Source organism: Hemicordylus capensis, chromosome 2 (assembly GCF_027244095.1).
Source record: "Hemicordylus capensis ecotype Gifberg chromosome 2, rHemCap1.1.pri, whole genome shotgun sequence".
NCBI lineage: Eukaryota > Metazoa > Chordata > Lepidosauria > Squamata > Cordylidae > Hemicordylus > Hemicordylus capensis.
In genome coordinates, this window is record NC_069658.1 from 62,333,827 (window position 1) to 62,350,374 (window position 16,548).

Sequence of the window (16,548 nt, forward strand, 5' to 3'; positions counted from 1 at the left end):
AATGCCAGGTCTGTCCAGAATAAGTTGGAAACCATCCATGATCTGATTCTGGATGAAGAGGCAGACCTGGTATGTATTACAGAAACTTGGTTGGGGGAGGCTGGTGGCCCAGTCTGGTCCCAGTTTCTCCCTCTAGGGTACTCTATTGAGGAGCGGGTACAGGGACGTGGGCAGGGAGGTGGAGTGGCTGTAGTCTATAAGAACAACCTCTCCCTGATCAGGATCCCTGTGGAAGTGTCTGACCATATTGAATGTGTGTACCTAAGTTTGGGGACCAGGGTAGTTAGAGACAGGGACTTCTCTTGGTGTACCGATCTCCCTGCTGCCCAATGGAGTCTCTAACTACCTCTGGGTCCTTGCCGGCTCATTAAGTTTGTGACAGGAGACTGGGGGTGTGCCATGCTTATCTGGATTGCTGTAGGAGTGATTAGCGAGGCTAATTCTATTGTGAAGGAAGTTAGCTATTTCTTTTGTGCTTGCTAGCACAAAAGCACTATTTCTGCTTGCTAGCTTGTTTGGAGGTTCTAGCAGGGGAGCGCAGCTATCGTATACCCTTGACTGAAGAACGATACACTCCTATCTGGGATGGTTGTCCTCTTCCACCGAGTGCACAGCTTTGAAAGGGACGCACATGGAGCAGTGAGGGAGGAAGGGGACACCTGCCTAGCCAGCCAGATCAGCCAAATCAACCCTGGTGATCAATGGGGTGACAGATGTCACAACCAGATCGCTCTCACATCCCCTGCTTGCTAGCTTCCTCCTTTTAACAAGAGAGGCCATGGGGGACTCCCTACAGTTGTTTGTTATTCTGATCTTGGGCAGTGTTGCCCCATATTTGCTTGTGCTAAGCGACCAAATTGCATCGTTTGCCAAATATGGGCATGTGCAGAGTTCACAATCCCATGAACTCAGATATCCAAGATGTAGGTTGCAAGCCTGAAACTCCAAATCTCATAGAGGGGTGCTGTGCAGCCCCAAGACAAGCTCTTTCGGCAAGCTAGCATTGCCAACTGACCAGGAAAAAAGACTGCCCAGATCTCATGCTTTTCACAGCAGTTTGATGTGCAGAAATCAGCAGATGAAGCTTTTCACAGCACAAAGGTAACAATAACCACCTCTATAACCAAAACCACCTATAACAACTTGCACTGAAAAGCACAGATATAGCAGCTTCTTGAAAGGTTAGTAACTCTAAAGGTAGTTTTCCTCCCTTGAAACAAACAGGGAAGCCCCCCCACACATGAGCTTCTTATGTGCATTATAATCGGTTCAAACCAGTGCTCTGTACACATGTGAAGGTGCTGTTTGTACTTTGGGTTCTGGGTTGTGGTTGTAATCTTCATTCAGCTCCAAAACAGCACATGCTATGTAAAGTTATAAGATAGTTTAAGTTAATGGTCCTAATTAACATAGTGTTTATTTTTTTAAAAGCTAGATTTTTTAAAAAGCTAGCTTCAGCCAGAGATTCTGGCAATGGGGAAATTACACATCTGTATCAGAGTCCCTTCACTCATACAGAGCGAGAGCAAGAGCAAGAGAGCTGGATCAAGCACACAAGACTGGTGTCCAGCGACTCCTCTTATGTGCTGAGGCTTGATCAGTTACAGTTTCAGTTTGTAACTTGTGAGGATGTGGACAAGCTGCTTGGAGCGATGTGGCCTTCCACCTGTTCTCTTGACACTTGCCCGACATGGCTAATAATATCTGGCAGGGAGGTTGTTGTGAAAGGCCACGTAGAGATAATAAATGCTTCTCTGAGGGAGGATGCCTCCTTGCCTTAAGGAGGCAATTATTAGACCACTTCTGAAGAAGCCTACCTTGGATTCCTCAGAGTTGAGCAACTATAAACCTGTCTCCAATCTTCCATGGCTGGGCAAGGAAATTGAGAGCGTGGTGGCCTCCAAACTCCAGGCAGTCTTGGATGAAACTGATTATCTAGACCCATTTCAAACTGGCTTTTGGGTGGGCTATGGGGTTGAGACTGCCTTGGTCGGCCTGATGGATGATCTCCAATTGGGAATTGACAGAGAAAGTGTGACTCTGTTAGTCCTTTTGGATCTCTCGGCAGCATTCAATACTATCGGTCATAGTATCCTTCTGGAGCATCTGAGGGGGTTGGGGGTGGGAGTCACTGCTTTGCAGTGGTTCCATTCTTACCTCTCAGGCAGATTCCAGACGTTGTCCCTCGGGGACTGTTGTTCTTCAAAAACTGAACTTTGGTATGGTGTCCCTCAGGGCTCCATACTGTCTCCGATGTTGTTTAACATCTACATGAAATTGCTGGGAGAGATCATCAGGAGATTTGGTGCAGGGTGTTACCAGTATGCTGATGACACCCAAATCTTTTTCTCCATGTCAACATCATCAGGAGAAGGCATAACCTCCCTAAATGCCTGCCTGGAGGCAGTGATGGGCTGGATGAGAGGTAACAGGCTGAGACTGAATTCAGATAAGACAGAGTTACTTATGTGTGGGGTGGGAACTCGGGAGATAATTTTGATCTGCCAGTTCTGGATAGAGTCACACTTCCCTGAAAGGAACAGGTGTGCAGTCTGCACATAAGAACATAACATAAGAATATAAAAACAGATCTGCTGGATCAGGCACAAAGCCCAAGTAGTCCAGCATCCTGTTTCACACAGTGGCCCACCAGATGCCGCTGGAAGTCACAGGCAGGATTTGAGGGCATGCCCTCTCTCCTGCTGTTACTCCCCTGCAACTGATACTCAGAGGCATCCTTCGTTTGAGGCTGGAGGTGGCCTATAGCCCTCCAACTAGTAGCCATTGATAGACCTCTCCTCCACGAAGTTATCCAAACCCTTCTTAAAGCTGACTGTCACCACATCTTGTGGCAGAGAATTCCACAAGTTGATTATGTGTTGTGTGAAAAAGTACTTCCGTTTGTTGGTCCTAGATTTCCTGGCAATCAATTTCATGGGATGACACCTGGTTCTAGTGTTATGAGAGAGGGAGAAGAATTTCTCTCTATCCACTTTCTCCACACCATGCATGATTTTATAGACCTCTATCATGTCTCACCACAGTTGCCTTTTTTCGAAACTAAAAAGCCCCAGGTGTTGTAGCCTTGCCTCATAAAAAAGGTGCTCTAGGCCCCTGATCATCTTGGTTGCCCTCTTCTATACCTTTTCCAGTTCTACAATGTCCTTTTTTAGATGTGGTGACCAGAATTGTACACAGTACTCCAAGTGTGGTTGTACCATAGTTTTGTATAAGGGCATTATAACGTTAGCCGTTTTATTTTCAATCCCCTTCCTAATGATCCCTAGCATGGAATTGGCCTTTTTCACAGCTGCCGCACATTGAGTCGACACTTTCAACGAGCAGTCCACCATGACCTCAAGATCCCTCTCCTGGTCAGTCACCGACAGCTCAGATCCCATCATTGTATACTTGAAGTTGGGGTTTTTCGTTCCCATTGGGAATGCTTCTGGACACAAAACTCTCCCTGGTGTCCCAGGTTGAGGCAGTGGCCAGAGGTGCCTTTTATCAGCTTTGGCTGATACGCCAGCTCCATCCATTTCTTGAGATAAATGACCTCAGAATAGTAATACCTCTGCTGGTCACCTCCAGTCTTGACTACTGCAATGTGCTCTATGTGGGGCTGCCTTTGTATGTAGTCCGGAAACTGCAGTTAGTCCAGAATGCAGCAGCCAGGGTGGTCTCTGGGTCATCTCAGAGAGACCATATCACTCCTATCTTAAAAGATCTACACTAGCTGCCAATAAGTTTCCAGGCAAAGTACAAGGTTTGTAACCTATAAAGCCCTAAACAGTGGGGGCCCTGGGTATTTAAGAGAACGTCTTCCTTGCTATGAACCACACCGCCCACTGAGATCATCTGGAGAGGTTCGTCTGCAGTTGCCACTGGCTTGTCTGGTGGCTACTCGGGGACAGGCCTTCTCTATTGCTGCCCTGAGGCTTTGGAACACACTTCCTGCTGAAATAAGAGCCTCCCCATCTCTTACAACATTTAAAAAGGCAGTCAAGATGCATTTGTTCACTGAGGCGTTTAATTAGATATTGTTTTAATTGTGTTTTAATAGTCTTAAATTTTTAATTGTTGAAATGTTTTAATCTTTTTATTGGTTGTTTTTATTGTTTTGTTGTAAACCGCCCTGAGGACTTGCGTTTTGGGCGGTATAAAAATGTGTTAAATAAATAAATAAATTTAAAATTTTGAAATTTATATGCAGAGTAGTTTGCTTTGATTTTTCAAACTCAGCCCAGCTCTTGAGCAACTGATCTTAACTAATAATATTGCCTATATTTGCCCAATTAAAGGCACTGACACCCAAATCAATGCTATGCACATGCTAGAGCTGAAGGGAATTTTTGACTATCTCCACCTCCTCCTGGAGACCACGATGCCTCCTAAAAATATGTCCTTGAGAGTGCTGCAGCTATCACAGACATATCTTTGGGAGGCACAGGGGGCTGCAGAGAAAAGGGGAGATTGGTAAAAATTGCCTTTTTGTGTAGCATTAGTCTGGATGTCAGCCAATTTAATTTATAATTAGATTTTAATGTGTTATACTTTTGGGGTCCCATCTGAGCTTGGAGACACAGCACAATTGTACCTCCATTTCTACTTTTCTGTGTCTCAAAACGTGTTTTCACATGGCTTTCACTAAGGCAGAAGAGTTATCTTGTGTGAAGTAATCCAAAGTTGTGTGAATTCACTTCCATGCAAGGGGGGGGGGGAGTGTGTTCCCTAGTAGTACTGTACTTCAGCATTATAAAATAGTGTATTTATTTAGGATTATTTAGGAAGAATAGAATAATTTTAGTCCTTTTGTTATTCATGTCTTTTTAATTTAACAAACATTTCTAATTTTCTAAGAACAGAGAAAAACTATATTTAAAAAGAGCATAATGTTTTAATAGATGATTTACTGAGTAAGATAAGTATGTAAAGTTTGCCTATACCTACAACAAATATATATGTTAATCATATTGTTAAATATCTCTTTCAAAGTTCATTTAGTTTTCTTAAAATTAAGTCTTAGTCTATAAAATATATTGTTAAAGATCTAGTGTTGCATGTGTGATAGATATGTGATGTGCCCGTGGTTATATACTATACTTTCCCTTTCAAGCACATAACCTCCTGCAGAGATAGCAGACTACAGAAGCTGACCATTACTGAGACCATCTTGTCTATCTGACAAAGCTCCTTTTAAACTTCTTACTTACTGCTTACTTCCTGTGATGGAGAAAAACTTTAGCTCTGCTTGTGATAATTTCACAGGCTCTGAGTATCCTGACCCTAGAAGCCCCAAGGTCAGAAGTCAAATCTTATTCTGAAACGTCTGTGTGCTTCATATTAAAGCAGAACAAAAGTGGAAAAATATCCACCAGCATGACAAGAGAAACAAGCAAAATGGGAATGACACACTGGGCATCTGTTACCCATGCCATCTCAAGTCAGTGACTGAAAACGGGATAAAACGGGCCGGGGGGGAGGTGTTAGTTCAAAACTGTTTTGAACCTTGATTATTCAGACAAGCATTCTTAACTTTTTAAGAAATTCTGACTGAAGATTTCCTGATATCTCTTAAAAATGTTCATGAGCAGACTGGTAAAAAATAAATAAATCAAAAGATGGAAATAGGGTAGAAAAAGTATATGAGTAATTTAAAATAGTCACTGTTAGTACAGTTTTTCCCCGAAGCACATGCAGGCTTTTTCATTGCTTGCTAATGTGTAGCACTGAATAGGCAACTTCTTAAATTAGGACAAGTAGTAACACGCAAATATTACAGCTAGTCATGTCTGCTCTTATAATTTACCCTGTAATAATGAGAAAGGAGTATTTTTTAAAAAATGAGAGGAGGATTATCCATAGTTCCTAAATAGAAAAATTGTTTTACATATTATTGTCTAGATCCAACATTTTGGCTATCAAATTCCAATGCACAACACTCTTTTCTTCTCTCCAGCTACCCAAATAGCAAACTCTCACATTCCTATTCTCTCTCTCTCACTCCTTCACTCTCTCTCCAACTCACTCCCTCTCTTACTCACTCACTCTCCCCCACTTTCCCTCCCTCTCTCTCGCCCCCCCCACCACACACCACTGTCTCTTCTTTGGGCTAGCTCAGACATAATGAGAAACCATGGTTTCACACTATGTGAATGAGCCATGCAATGTCATGGTTTTGCACGTTCCCCATCCCATCTGCTTGCATGGTTGGATATCCTGACTTGCCTAAACTATAGCTCTGTGATTCATACAATGCTAGGAACTATGGCTTAGCTCAGTTAACATATCAGGAGTCAAACCAGAATCTGAAGTTGGTTCCGTATCCTGACTTGTTAATCATAGTTAAGTTACAGTTCCTGGTTTTGCATGAGCTGTGGAGCCATGGTTTAAACAAGCCAGGATATCAATGTCATAGCTCTGTGATGGAGTCAATGATGTAAGGGGATGGAGGAGGAATGTGTGAGCTCACAGCTTTTCAGGACTCATAGCTTTCCTGATACATCTGAAACCTCCCCTGCCCCCAGCTCTTGTCCCTGATGCATACATAGTTTGTGTAATACAATCTAAAATGTGTAACCGCCATATGTGTAATACAATCTAAAATGTGATATTATGATATTATCATGTCAGTTACCAGATTGTATTAGCTCAAGAGTCTTCCACAATTAAAACAAGAGATTTAAAGAATGATATGTTCCCCTAACTGTAAACCACTGGGTAACCCAGGACATATTAATCCACAGAAAAAATAATATTTTTGTGGATAAGTATGTCTTGAGTTACACAATGCAAAATGTTACACAATTCAAAAAGCAAAACTGAATATTGGAATTAATCATACAGTATGTTTAATGCTTCATCTAAAAGGCCAAATTCCACTTCAGAAATGTGGTTTGAAGATTTAAAGCATAACATACTAAAGAAACAGGAGTTACTTTTGGCAGCTTTTTATATCCACATAAGGACTGTTCACATATTACATATCGAGTGATAAGAGTTTCTCAATCACATAGCAACCAAAGTTCAGTGTGATCCCTATTTCAGGTGCTGTATCCCTGTTTCAATCACATGCTGTAGCCACATCCTTACACCTCACCATTTTATTCTCAGATACAGAAACCAGTCCTTCAGGCAAACTGAGACTGGTCTAAGTGTATCCATGTCTAAGAAAAGAGAAATAAACCCCATGAACTAGAGACAAAATTCCAAAGTTCAACCCTTTTGTCTGCTTAAACTTGGTGCACATCTCTAAAAGTAAACTACTGACCAGTTTTTCATGTGATTTCATCTGGTTACTGGTGGTAATGAGTATCAGTATTGGAATGGAACACTTTCGAATGCTTGTCTGAGAGGTAATGGGTAGGATTTTTCTCCCCAAAGTTTGTCACTCATTCATTTTCAAAGGTACTAGTCACAATTAACATAAAAAGCTCTTGATTTAATACTAGAGTAAATTAATAGGTGTTGCTTGAGGGCCTAACTACACATGACATGCAAATGCATGTACAAAACCCTGACAGGAAGCTTTTCTTAAGGAAAGTAAGCTTATAAGATCAGTGTGTGTGTGTCCCCTATCAACTTGGCAATGCCTGGACCAATATGAACCAAATTGGTTACAGTTGTAGGTACACAGGAACACCTCAATGGCGTAGTTTGTGCTGATGTCATCTACCCAAATTCAAGATGGTGGACGCATGAATGTTTGAGGTGTAAGTGGGCTATCTTGTGAACCACCTAACTGATTTGAATCAAATTTGGAACAGCTGTAGGGACACATCAATGGCATAGTTTATGATGATGTCATCCACCCCAATTCAAGATGGTGGACATGTGAATGTTTGAGGCACAAGTGGGCTAACTTGTGAATCGCCTAAATGACCTGAACCAAATTTGCTAAAGCTGTAGAGACACATAGGGACACCTCAATAGTGCAGTTTGTGATGTTATCATCAACCTCAGTTCAAGATGGCAGACGTGTGACATGGTGGCCATGTGAACATTTGAGGTACAAGTGGGAACCTATTTGGACCAGCCTCCTCTCAAAATGTTGCCCTCCCAAAGATGCTTTTCTATTGAAAAACAAACTAGCATCTAACCTTTAAGAGCCAATACATTTAAACAAAAGTGTGTGCAAGGAAAGTTCCTGATGGATTGTGTCCCAAATATATAGGTTTTATGCTGCTTTACTTTTTGTGGATTTTTCTACATTGCTGATTTGTATTAGATTTCAAACAGTATCCATGAACCAGCAAACTAAGTTCTCTTTCTCATTTGAGTTCACATTTGCAGTAGGAAAGTCATATTACTTAACTGAATCCTTGTGAACCTCACAGAGGGTGCAAAATAAAAAGTCACAAATCAATATACTCTGAGATTAAGTAGCTTAATTTTTAGGAAAACCATGAAAATCAAAGGAAAATAGGAATCATGAAAAATCTAAACTTACCAATTCCACAAATGCAAGTCCACCATAACTATGAGCAACAAAAAACACATTTTCAGCTGCTGACTGAGAGATAAAGTGGTCCCATACATAAATTGCATGTTCTTCAGGAGAGCCATTTTCCTAGAAAGAGAAGATAACATTAATTATGATTATGCTCATTTATCTAGAATCTTACTAGGTGCTCAAAATAAGGTAAAGAAAAAGTCCCTGCCCAAGTAGATCATAATATAGACAAGAAATATGATGAAGGGAAAAAAGTAAGAAAATAGATATGCACAAAAGATATGCACAAAAACTGTACATTTGCTTAGAACACAGAATATCATGGCTAAAAGATGGAAGCAACTACTATATTTCCTTAGAATCAAGGATCTAAGAACATCAAAGCACTGGTGGTCAGTAGACATGTTATGTTCCATCTCCCCAGAGTCTTCATGAGTCACCACTGCTGCCAGGAAGAATCAGAAGCCACAAATTGTCCAGCTGGCCAGATGAGGGGAAGTTCCTCCTAGGAACAAAAATAATGGGACAACCTGGCCTTGGTTGCTAGGCAGCATACTTCTGGGGAGAGGCTATTACTGTGGAATGTTTAGAGGGTAGAAGTATGAGTAGCAGTGTGAAGGGCAGGGAAAGGAGCTAAGGGTTTTCACGAACCAAGATTCAAACAAAGTTCACAAGGTCTGAACTGGTTCAGCGCTGTGGGGAGTGGAGAGCGGGAGTTTTAAGAAAGAGGAGAGCAGGTCCTTACCTGCTCTCCATCACCCCACGCAGCTTCCTGCTGGGGCGGTGCTCATCCCAAGTACCTACACAAGGCACCAACACGCAGATGGCATCCACCCTTTAAAAAAAAAACTGAGGTTTGAGCACTGGTTTGAAGACATGGGGAGGAGAACTTTAAGAAAGAGAAGAGCAGGTCTTTTCTTGCTTCCTGCTGGGAAGGTGCCTGTTCCAAGTTTCTGCACGCAGCGCCAGCATGCACATAGCCACACATGCACAGGTGCCATGAGTGTGTTGGTCGTACACATGAGTATTTGGGATGAGCGCTGCCCCAGCAGGAAGCTGTTCCAAATTAAAAGTTATTTAAAAAGCTAAAAATGGGAAATTATAAAAATTAAAGAACCTACCAGATATAACCAAAGATGGAACATTAAAAAGGCTTTTAAAAAAGATGAGTTTGTAGTGTTTAAAAAAAACCAAAACACTGAGGGAGGAAGCATGGTGCACCATGTTGTGTAACCATGAGCTGATACCTCATGTTGTGCAACATCTAGTGCAAGAACTAGAAACAAGTTAATTTCATCATACAACATAATTAAGCAACATTTTGAACACTATTGAGACAGTGTTACTTTGGCACAACACTAGATTGGATCCTGCTCAATCATTTTTAAAAATCAGACTTCAAAAAATCCCAACATAAAGAAGCCATCCTGTCTTCAAGGACAAGTGATTTATGATCTCAAAGTCCCTATACAAAAGGAAAAGTTGTTTAAAAATGGTTATAAATGCTTTGGTTTCAATAGGGGTAAATTTTAAGCAATGGAGCTGAAAGTTGAGGGCATATTTGTATATATTTGATGCTATTTTGTTCTCTGGTGTGCTATTTCAGATCTGGTAATGAAAAAGAAAATGTAAAATATGACTTTTTCTTCTAATGATCAGTGGTAACATTAGTTTCTTAAATTATAATATCTTTAAAAAACACCTACAATGGGACTTGGGTAATATGCAAGTTAATTTATTATAAGACAGGTGATTAACCAACTAAAATTCCATACTTGGCTGACAGCTCTAATCATAATACTTTTATTTCAAACATTATATAAATGTAAAGATATCTGAAATATTCCCCCCCAATCCCTTTCAGTACTGTAGGCCATAATATATTGCGGTAGAGTGGCACTTTTAGTCCCAGTGGCATGTTTTTGTGGAAAAACTACCCTGAGAATTCAACACATCTAGCACTCTGAAGTTTTCAGGCTCAAACTTTGAGCAGCTAATTCATTAGGGTATTTGATACATTTAAACTGTTTTAATTAGATTTTATTAAACACTAAATCTCATCACTGTAGTAATTTCAAAATACATTATTTCCATTTTTGGATTTCTTCAGATAAATGGGCTTTATCCACTCTCCAGCCATCAGAGCTGCAGCCCACCGCGTTGAGCACCATGGAACAGTTTATAGACAGCTCATTCCATATTAATCTATTATTCTCAATGGCCACAGGTAATCTGGTTTATGATTATTTTCACCCCATTCTGATTAACTAATTATACCGCTGGGTCCTGAAGGACAGTACTATCACTTCATCTAAAGACACTATATTTAGTTAAATGTGATAACAAACCTTCATAAGATACTTTCCATCAGTTCCAACAAGACTGGAAACTACTAGGGATGTGCACGAACCTGATTTTGCATTCTGTTCCAAGCTCAGAACAGGACACAAAACCCCCCGGATTGTTCCATCAGAACCACCAGTTGAGCCAGTTGTTCTGATGGAACAACCATGCTCCAAGTGCCATTTTGGAGTCCAAAATGGCGCTGTTCTGGACTCTGTGTATGTGTGCAGACATTTGCGTCGTGGTGCTGACCATGCAAATGGCCGCTGTGCATATGCAGAGGCCAGAACAGTACCATTTCTGGACTCCAAAATGGCACTCACAATGTTTCTGGTATTCTGAACTTGGAATGGGGCCATTCCATTCCAAGCTCGGAACAGGCCCTTCATTTGAAGGGCATTCTGTTTCAAGCTTCGAACACTCAGAACAGCTGGTTCATGGTCAGAAATTACTGGCAGAATCTCTCAGCTTTTGGTATGCTGATGCAAGCATCCTAGGTGGCTGTTATTCATCATAGTTTACTTTTACTACGATTTTGATTCTGCACTGTAAAAAATACCTTTTCTGGATATAAGGGCTGCCCTTATGCACTCCCAGCATTTATTTATTTATTTGATTTGATTTTTATACCGCCCTTCTGAAATGGCTCAGGGTGGTTTACAATTACAAACAGAAACCATTAAAACCAATAACAATTAAAACAGAAATATAAATATAAATACCAATTAAAAATTAAAACATCTTAAAAAACAATTAAACAATCAGAACAATTAAAACCCTGAAAACCAGGTTAGAGCATTAAAACAATTAAAACTAATTAAAAACCCTGGAAGGCCAGGCCAAACAGATAGGTTTTAAGGGCTCTCTTGAAGGTCAATAAATGATTAAGATTGCGGATTTCTGCTGGGAGTGCATTCCACAGCCCAGGAGCAGCTACAGAGAAGGCCCGCCTCTGAGTGGCCACCAAACTGGTGGCAACTGGAGACGGACCTCCTCAGATGACTTTAACGTGCAGTGGGGATCATGTAAAAGAAGGCATTCACTAATATAACTCGGACCTAAGCCGTTCAGGGCTTTAAAGGTAATAACCAGCACTTTGTATTTTGCCCAGAAACATATTGGCAGCCAGGGTAACTGTTTCAAAAAAGGAAAAATATGGTCTCTCTGTGTTGCCCCAGAAACCAATGTGGCTTCCACATTCTGAACTAACTGAAGTTTCTGGATTACGTACAAAGGCAGCCCCATGTAGAGCGCATTGCAATAGTCAAGCCGGGAGGTTACCAGCTGATGCACCACTGTTTTGAGGTTATCCTCTTCAAGTAATGGGCACAGTTGTTGAATCAGCCAAAGCTGATAGAAAGCACTCCTGGCCATGGCCTCCACCTGAGATACCAGGGTGAGGCCTGGGTCCAGGAGTACTCCCAGGCTGCGCACCTGTTCCTTCTGGGGGAGTGTACCCCCACTCAGCACAGGAAGATCTAACACACCCCTCAGATTCTGAGCCCCCACAATGAGCACCTCCATCTTGCTTGGATTCAGCTTCAATTTGTTATCCCTCATCCAGCCCATTACTGCCTGTAGGCAGGCATTTAGAGAATGAGTGCCATTTCCTGAAGATGAAAAGGAGAAGTAGATTTGGGTGTCATCAGCATAATGATAACATCCAGCACCAAACCTCCTGATGACCTCACCCAGCCATTTCATGTAGATATTGAAAAGCACTGGTGACAGGATGGAGCCCTGAGGGACTCCATATAACAGCTCCTGTTTTATGCAGAAGTCTAGAAGACTGATGTCAGAAGACAGACAGAAGTCTAGAAGACATCTTCTGACAGAAGATATCAAAAGACAAGTCTAGAAGACAGATGTCAACTGGTTTGTTGAACAAAACTGAACTTCAAAACTGATGAAGGCAAAGAACTGGACTCTTACACACTGTCAATAAGATTAGTTTTTTCTAGCCCCTTTCCACCAATAAAACTGCATATTAATAGTAATACTTTGGTAGGACTGAAAGATGGGTTCCACACCCCAACCTATAGATCTGAAATTTAATCTATTTTGTGCTAGTTCACAGCTTGATCTGCTGCTGCTTTGGTGCTCTTTTGTCCCTTTCCACCCGTGCTAACATGGCAAAGAGGCACCTTTTAACGTGGTGATTCTCTTTATTTAGCAGGGGGAGAGTAACTGGCCCTATCCACCCCCAGCACAGTACCTCCAGTGACTGTTGCTGGTGTATATCTTATGTTTCTTTTTAGATTGTGAGCCCTTTGGGGACAGGGATCCATCTTATTTATTTATTATTTCTCTGTGTAAACTGCCCTGAGCCATTTTTGGAAGGGCGGTATAGAAATAGAATAAATAAATAATAATTAATAATAATAATCTCAGCCAATTAGGTAACACATAGTGAATGTGGCGATGTTTCATAAGCACTCGGAACTGGCTATGCTATGACATTATTGAGAGCAAGCAAAGAAAACTGAGCATGAAGGCAATGCTTCCTGGATGGGTCACACTGGTGATCACAGCCAATCACATCTCCAGTTGCCCTCATTCCAAAGCAACTGCACAGAACTATTTTGCTCACCGCTCTTGCTATGACTCTCAAAATATCGCTGAAAGGGAAGCACTTTCCATAGTTCTGAATTTGTTAATGAAACTTAAGTGGATATGTTTAGCTCAGCCCTCATTATTCATCTTTTTCCTAACAAACAGAATATTGATTTTAGACTGTAACTGCATGTTCACCTTAGTTTTTAAAATTGTTCTAAAAAAGCATTGCATTCTGTTCCAAGCTCAGAACAGGACACAAAACCCCCAGATTATTCCATCGGAACAACCAGTTGAGCCAGTTGTTCTGATGGAACAACCATGTTCCAAGTGCACTGGATGCTGATTATTTCATTTGAATTTTGTCATGTTTAAGAAACACTGCTGTTCTTTTAAAACCAAGTTCCTTGATTTGTGGACAGATCATTTTACACATTTGTCGTCTTTTTTTTTTAATTGGCTGGAAATTACAAGATGGCCAGATCTAGGGTATTCCAACAATGCCACATTAATACCGGAATAATTAATATATTATGTGAAGAGTTTAAACCAGGTTTTAAGTTTGCTAGGTAAAAGAGAGCAACAAATCTGAATACAGGCAAATATATTTGAGGGAGAAACGCTTCCTGTCCATTCATAGTATACCAAAGGATAAAGCTAGCTGTGGGCTTGACAGAGTGTGGCTACTGAAAGCAGTCCTATGTCAAATTCTACCCCTCCCTTCATATCCTGTGCTGCTTAGGCACTCTGACTTGTGTTGGTATGTCATCACAAGTATTTCACTACACCTGCTCCATATCAGATGGCTAGCCCCACATCAAGCAGAACTTTTGGTATAGTCCAATATTTCTGGCATAAAAGAGAGGACAAAGCAGAAACATTCAACTCCAAATATGGAAAATTGGATAGCACTATAGAGCCTACCTGCTCTAAGTCTCCTGAGAAACAATACATGGATAATGCAAAGGAGAACCACCCTAGAACGTTTAATTTCTCTCTGAGAATCAGACAGCTGCAACTCTGAGGCTCTCTCTTATCTGACAAAACTCTTCTTAACACAAAAGATCTAAAATATTAAAATTCCTGCCTAATTTGACAAATCTTATATCTCCTTTTAAAAAAAGAAATACTTTACGAATTGAATTTAACAAGCCATTTAATACAGTGATAAATTTAAAAAGTATCATTCTTAATTATTATCTTTATTTTCATTCCCTTACTAGGGAAGACAGAATTAGTACATCTTACTATCTGTCAGTAACTATTAAAATTAGTAGGCATATCAGATACTGAACATCTGTCATTCCATTGAGTCGGAAACTCAATGAAAGACTACTGAGAAGATTAAAAAAATAGATTACTTAAGAAAAATATTTGATCACTTATAAAATTCATACTATTGAAAGGTACAGTGCATATTGATGAGCCCTTGGTGGCACAGTGGTAAAACTGCCACCCTGTAACCAGAAGGTTACAAGTTCGATCCTGACCAGGGGCTCAAGGTTGACTCAGCCTTCCATCCTTCCGAGGTTGGTAAAATGAGTACCCAGAATGTTGGGGGCAATATGCTAAATCACTGTAAACCGCTTAGAGAGCTCCGGCTATAGAGCGGTATATAAATGTAAGTGCTATTGCTATTGCTATATTCATTTCATGACTGCTCTGGTAGTAATTTTGGAAAAGGCACATATCTTTAGCAAACAGGAAAAATAGGTTTTACTTCTGACTCATAAAAATTCAATGAAATAGATTCTGATGATATGAAAACAATAATACTGTAAATATCTGAGCAAAAGTGGCATACTTCTCTATTAAAGAAGAACTATGCACTAACAATACTTTCAGGAGGCATTTTTGCTGATCAGTATTAAAGCCTAAAGCAGTGGTCCATGGAGAGGGAGCCGAGCCATCTATGGCACCTTCCATGGCAGTCTAAGAAAGTGTAAGCAGTTCTGTTCCCCTAGAACTTCTTTTCACCAAGGATCTAGAGAATAATACAGAAATATGGGGGTTGCTTTTGGAACCAAAATCAACTTTCATCCCTGTGAGAGCAGTGCAGTGTTCTGGTCACACCTTCTAATTCACAGCAGATGCAGGCTTGGATCCAAAGTGCTTTGAATGCAAGCAAAAAGCACTTTTTCTGCTCGTGCACGAGGTATGACAATTTCCTAACCCTTTTACTGCTTTTGAATTCCCTGTTCCTTTTCATGGGAGTTGTGTGCTTGGTCTAATCCTGCCCAGAGATTTAGCCCATTGGCAAGGATTATTTTTCAATAGCTGCTACCACTAGTCTTATATAGTTCTCCAGACACCAAAATTAAATAAGTACAATCTGTTGAGAAGAAATGGCCGATTCCTCCTGCTTATCTGTGCAGGGAAGCCTTTGTAAAGAAAGCATGTAACCAAACAATTTATGAAGGATCTATTTATAAGAACATGGATGGAAAGAGATAATTCATACAGGTGGCCCTTGTTATCTACAGTATGAGGGTTCCATTCCCGCCTAAAACAATGGATAATGGAACGATGGATATCGAGACCTTGAGTGAATGGGAATGGGGGAGGGGTTAGATTCCTGGAGGGCCTAAAAAGAGAGGCAGAAATAAGAGAAAGGAAGTAATGTACCATGCTCTCCAGGTCTCCATCTGTCCATCAATGCCCCCCAACCCACAACTGCCCCAATTTTACACGAACTGCACCAATTATTATTATTATTTTTAATGAAAAAAGCCATAAAATGGGTCTGATCAACAAAATGACTAGGGAACCACAGATAGGCAAAGTTTAACTTTTTTTCGATCCATAGAGTGCACATGGCCCGACCACGGGTGCTGGGAAACCAGCACCCGTGAAACCGTGGGTGCTGGGACCGCGGATGACGAGAGTCACCTGTATAGACAAACTTCTCATCAAAACAACTGAAGTTTATTACAGAGAAGCAATAAGGAATAAAAAAACAACAACAGAAAATTAAAAGATTATGTATGCAAATGGCTTTCTACATTGTCTGGTAAAGATGAGATATGAGGGCCCTAGAACTTAAGTGTATTCCAATAGTCCTTTTGTTTAAAGTCATTTCAAGAGTTTCAAAATGGAGTCAGTCACATATTAACTGGGCTCTGGGCAGCTCCAAACAAACCATGTGCTTAATCTAGACCAGGGTGGGCAAACCTAAGGCTTCCAGGAGCGTTCTCCACTCT

At 40.8% G+C, this 16,548-nt stretch overlaps 1 protein-coding gene across 6 annotated transcripts in view; it reads right to left on the reverse strand.

The window, feature by feature from the left end:
* FAM172A (family with sequence similarity 172 member A) overlaps window positions 1–16,548 on the reverse strand; it is a 324,812-nt gene that overhangs the window by 142,191 nt on the left and 166,073 nt on the right. For all 6 annotated transcript variants that reach the window (XM_053293928.1, XM_053293933.1, XM_053293932.1 and 3 more), the window contains one exon: window positions 8,450–8,569. In XM_053293928.1, coding sequence (XP_053149903.1) covers window positions 8,450–8,569 — 120 coding nt within the window. The remainder of the gene's footprint in view (window positions 1–8,449; window positions 8,570–16,548) is intronic.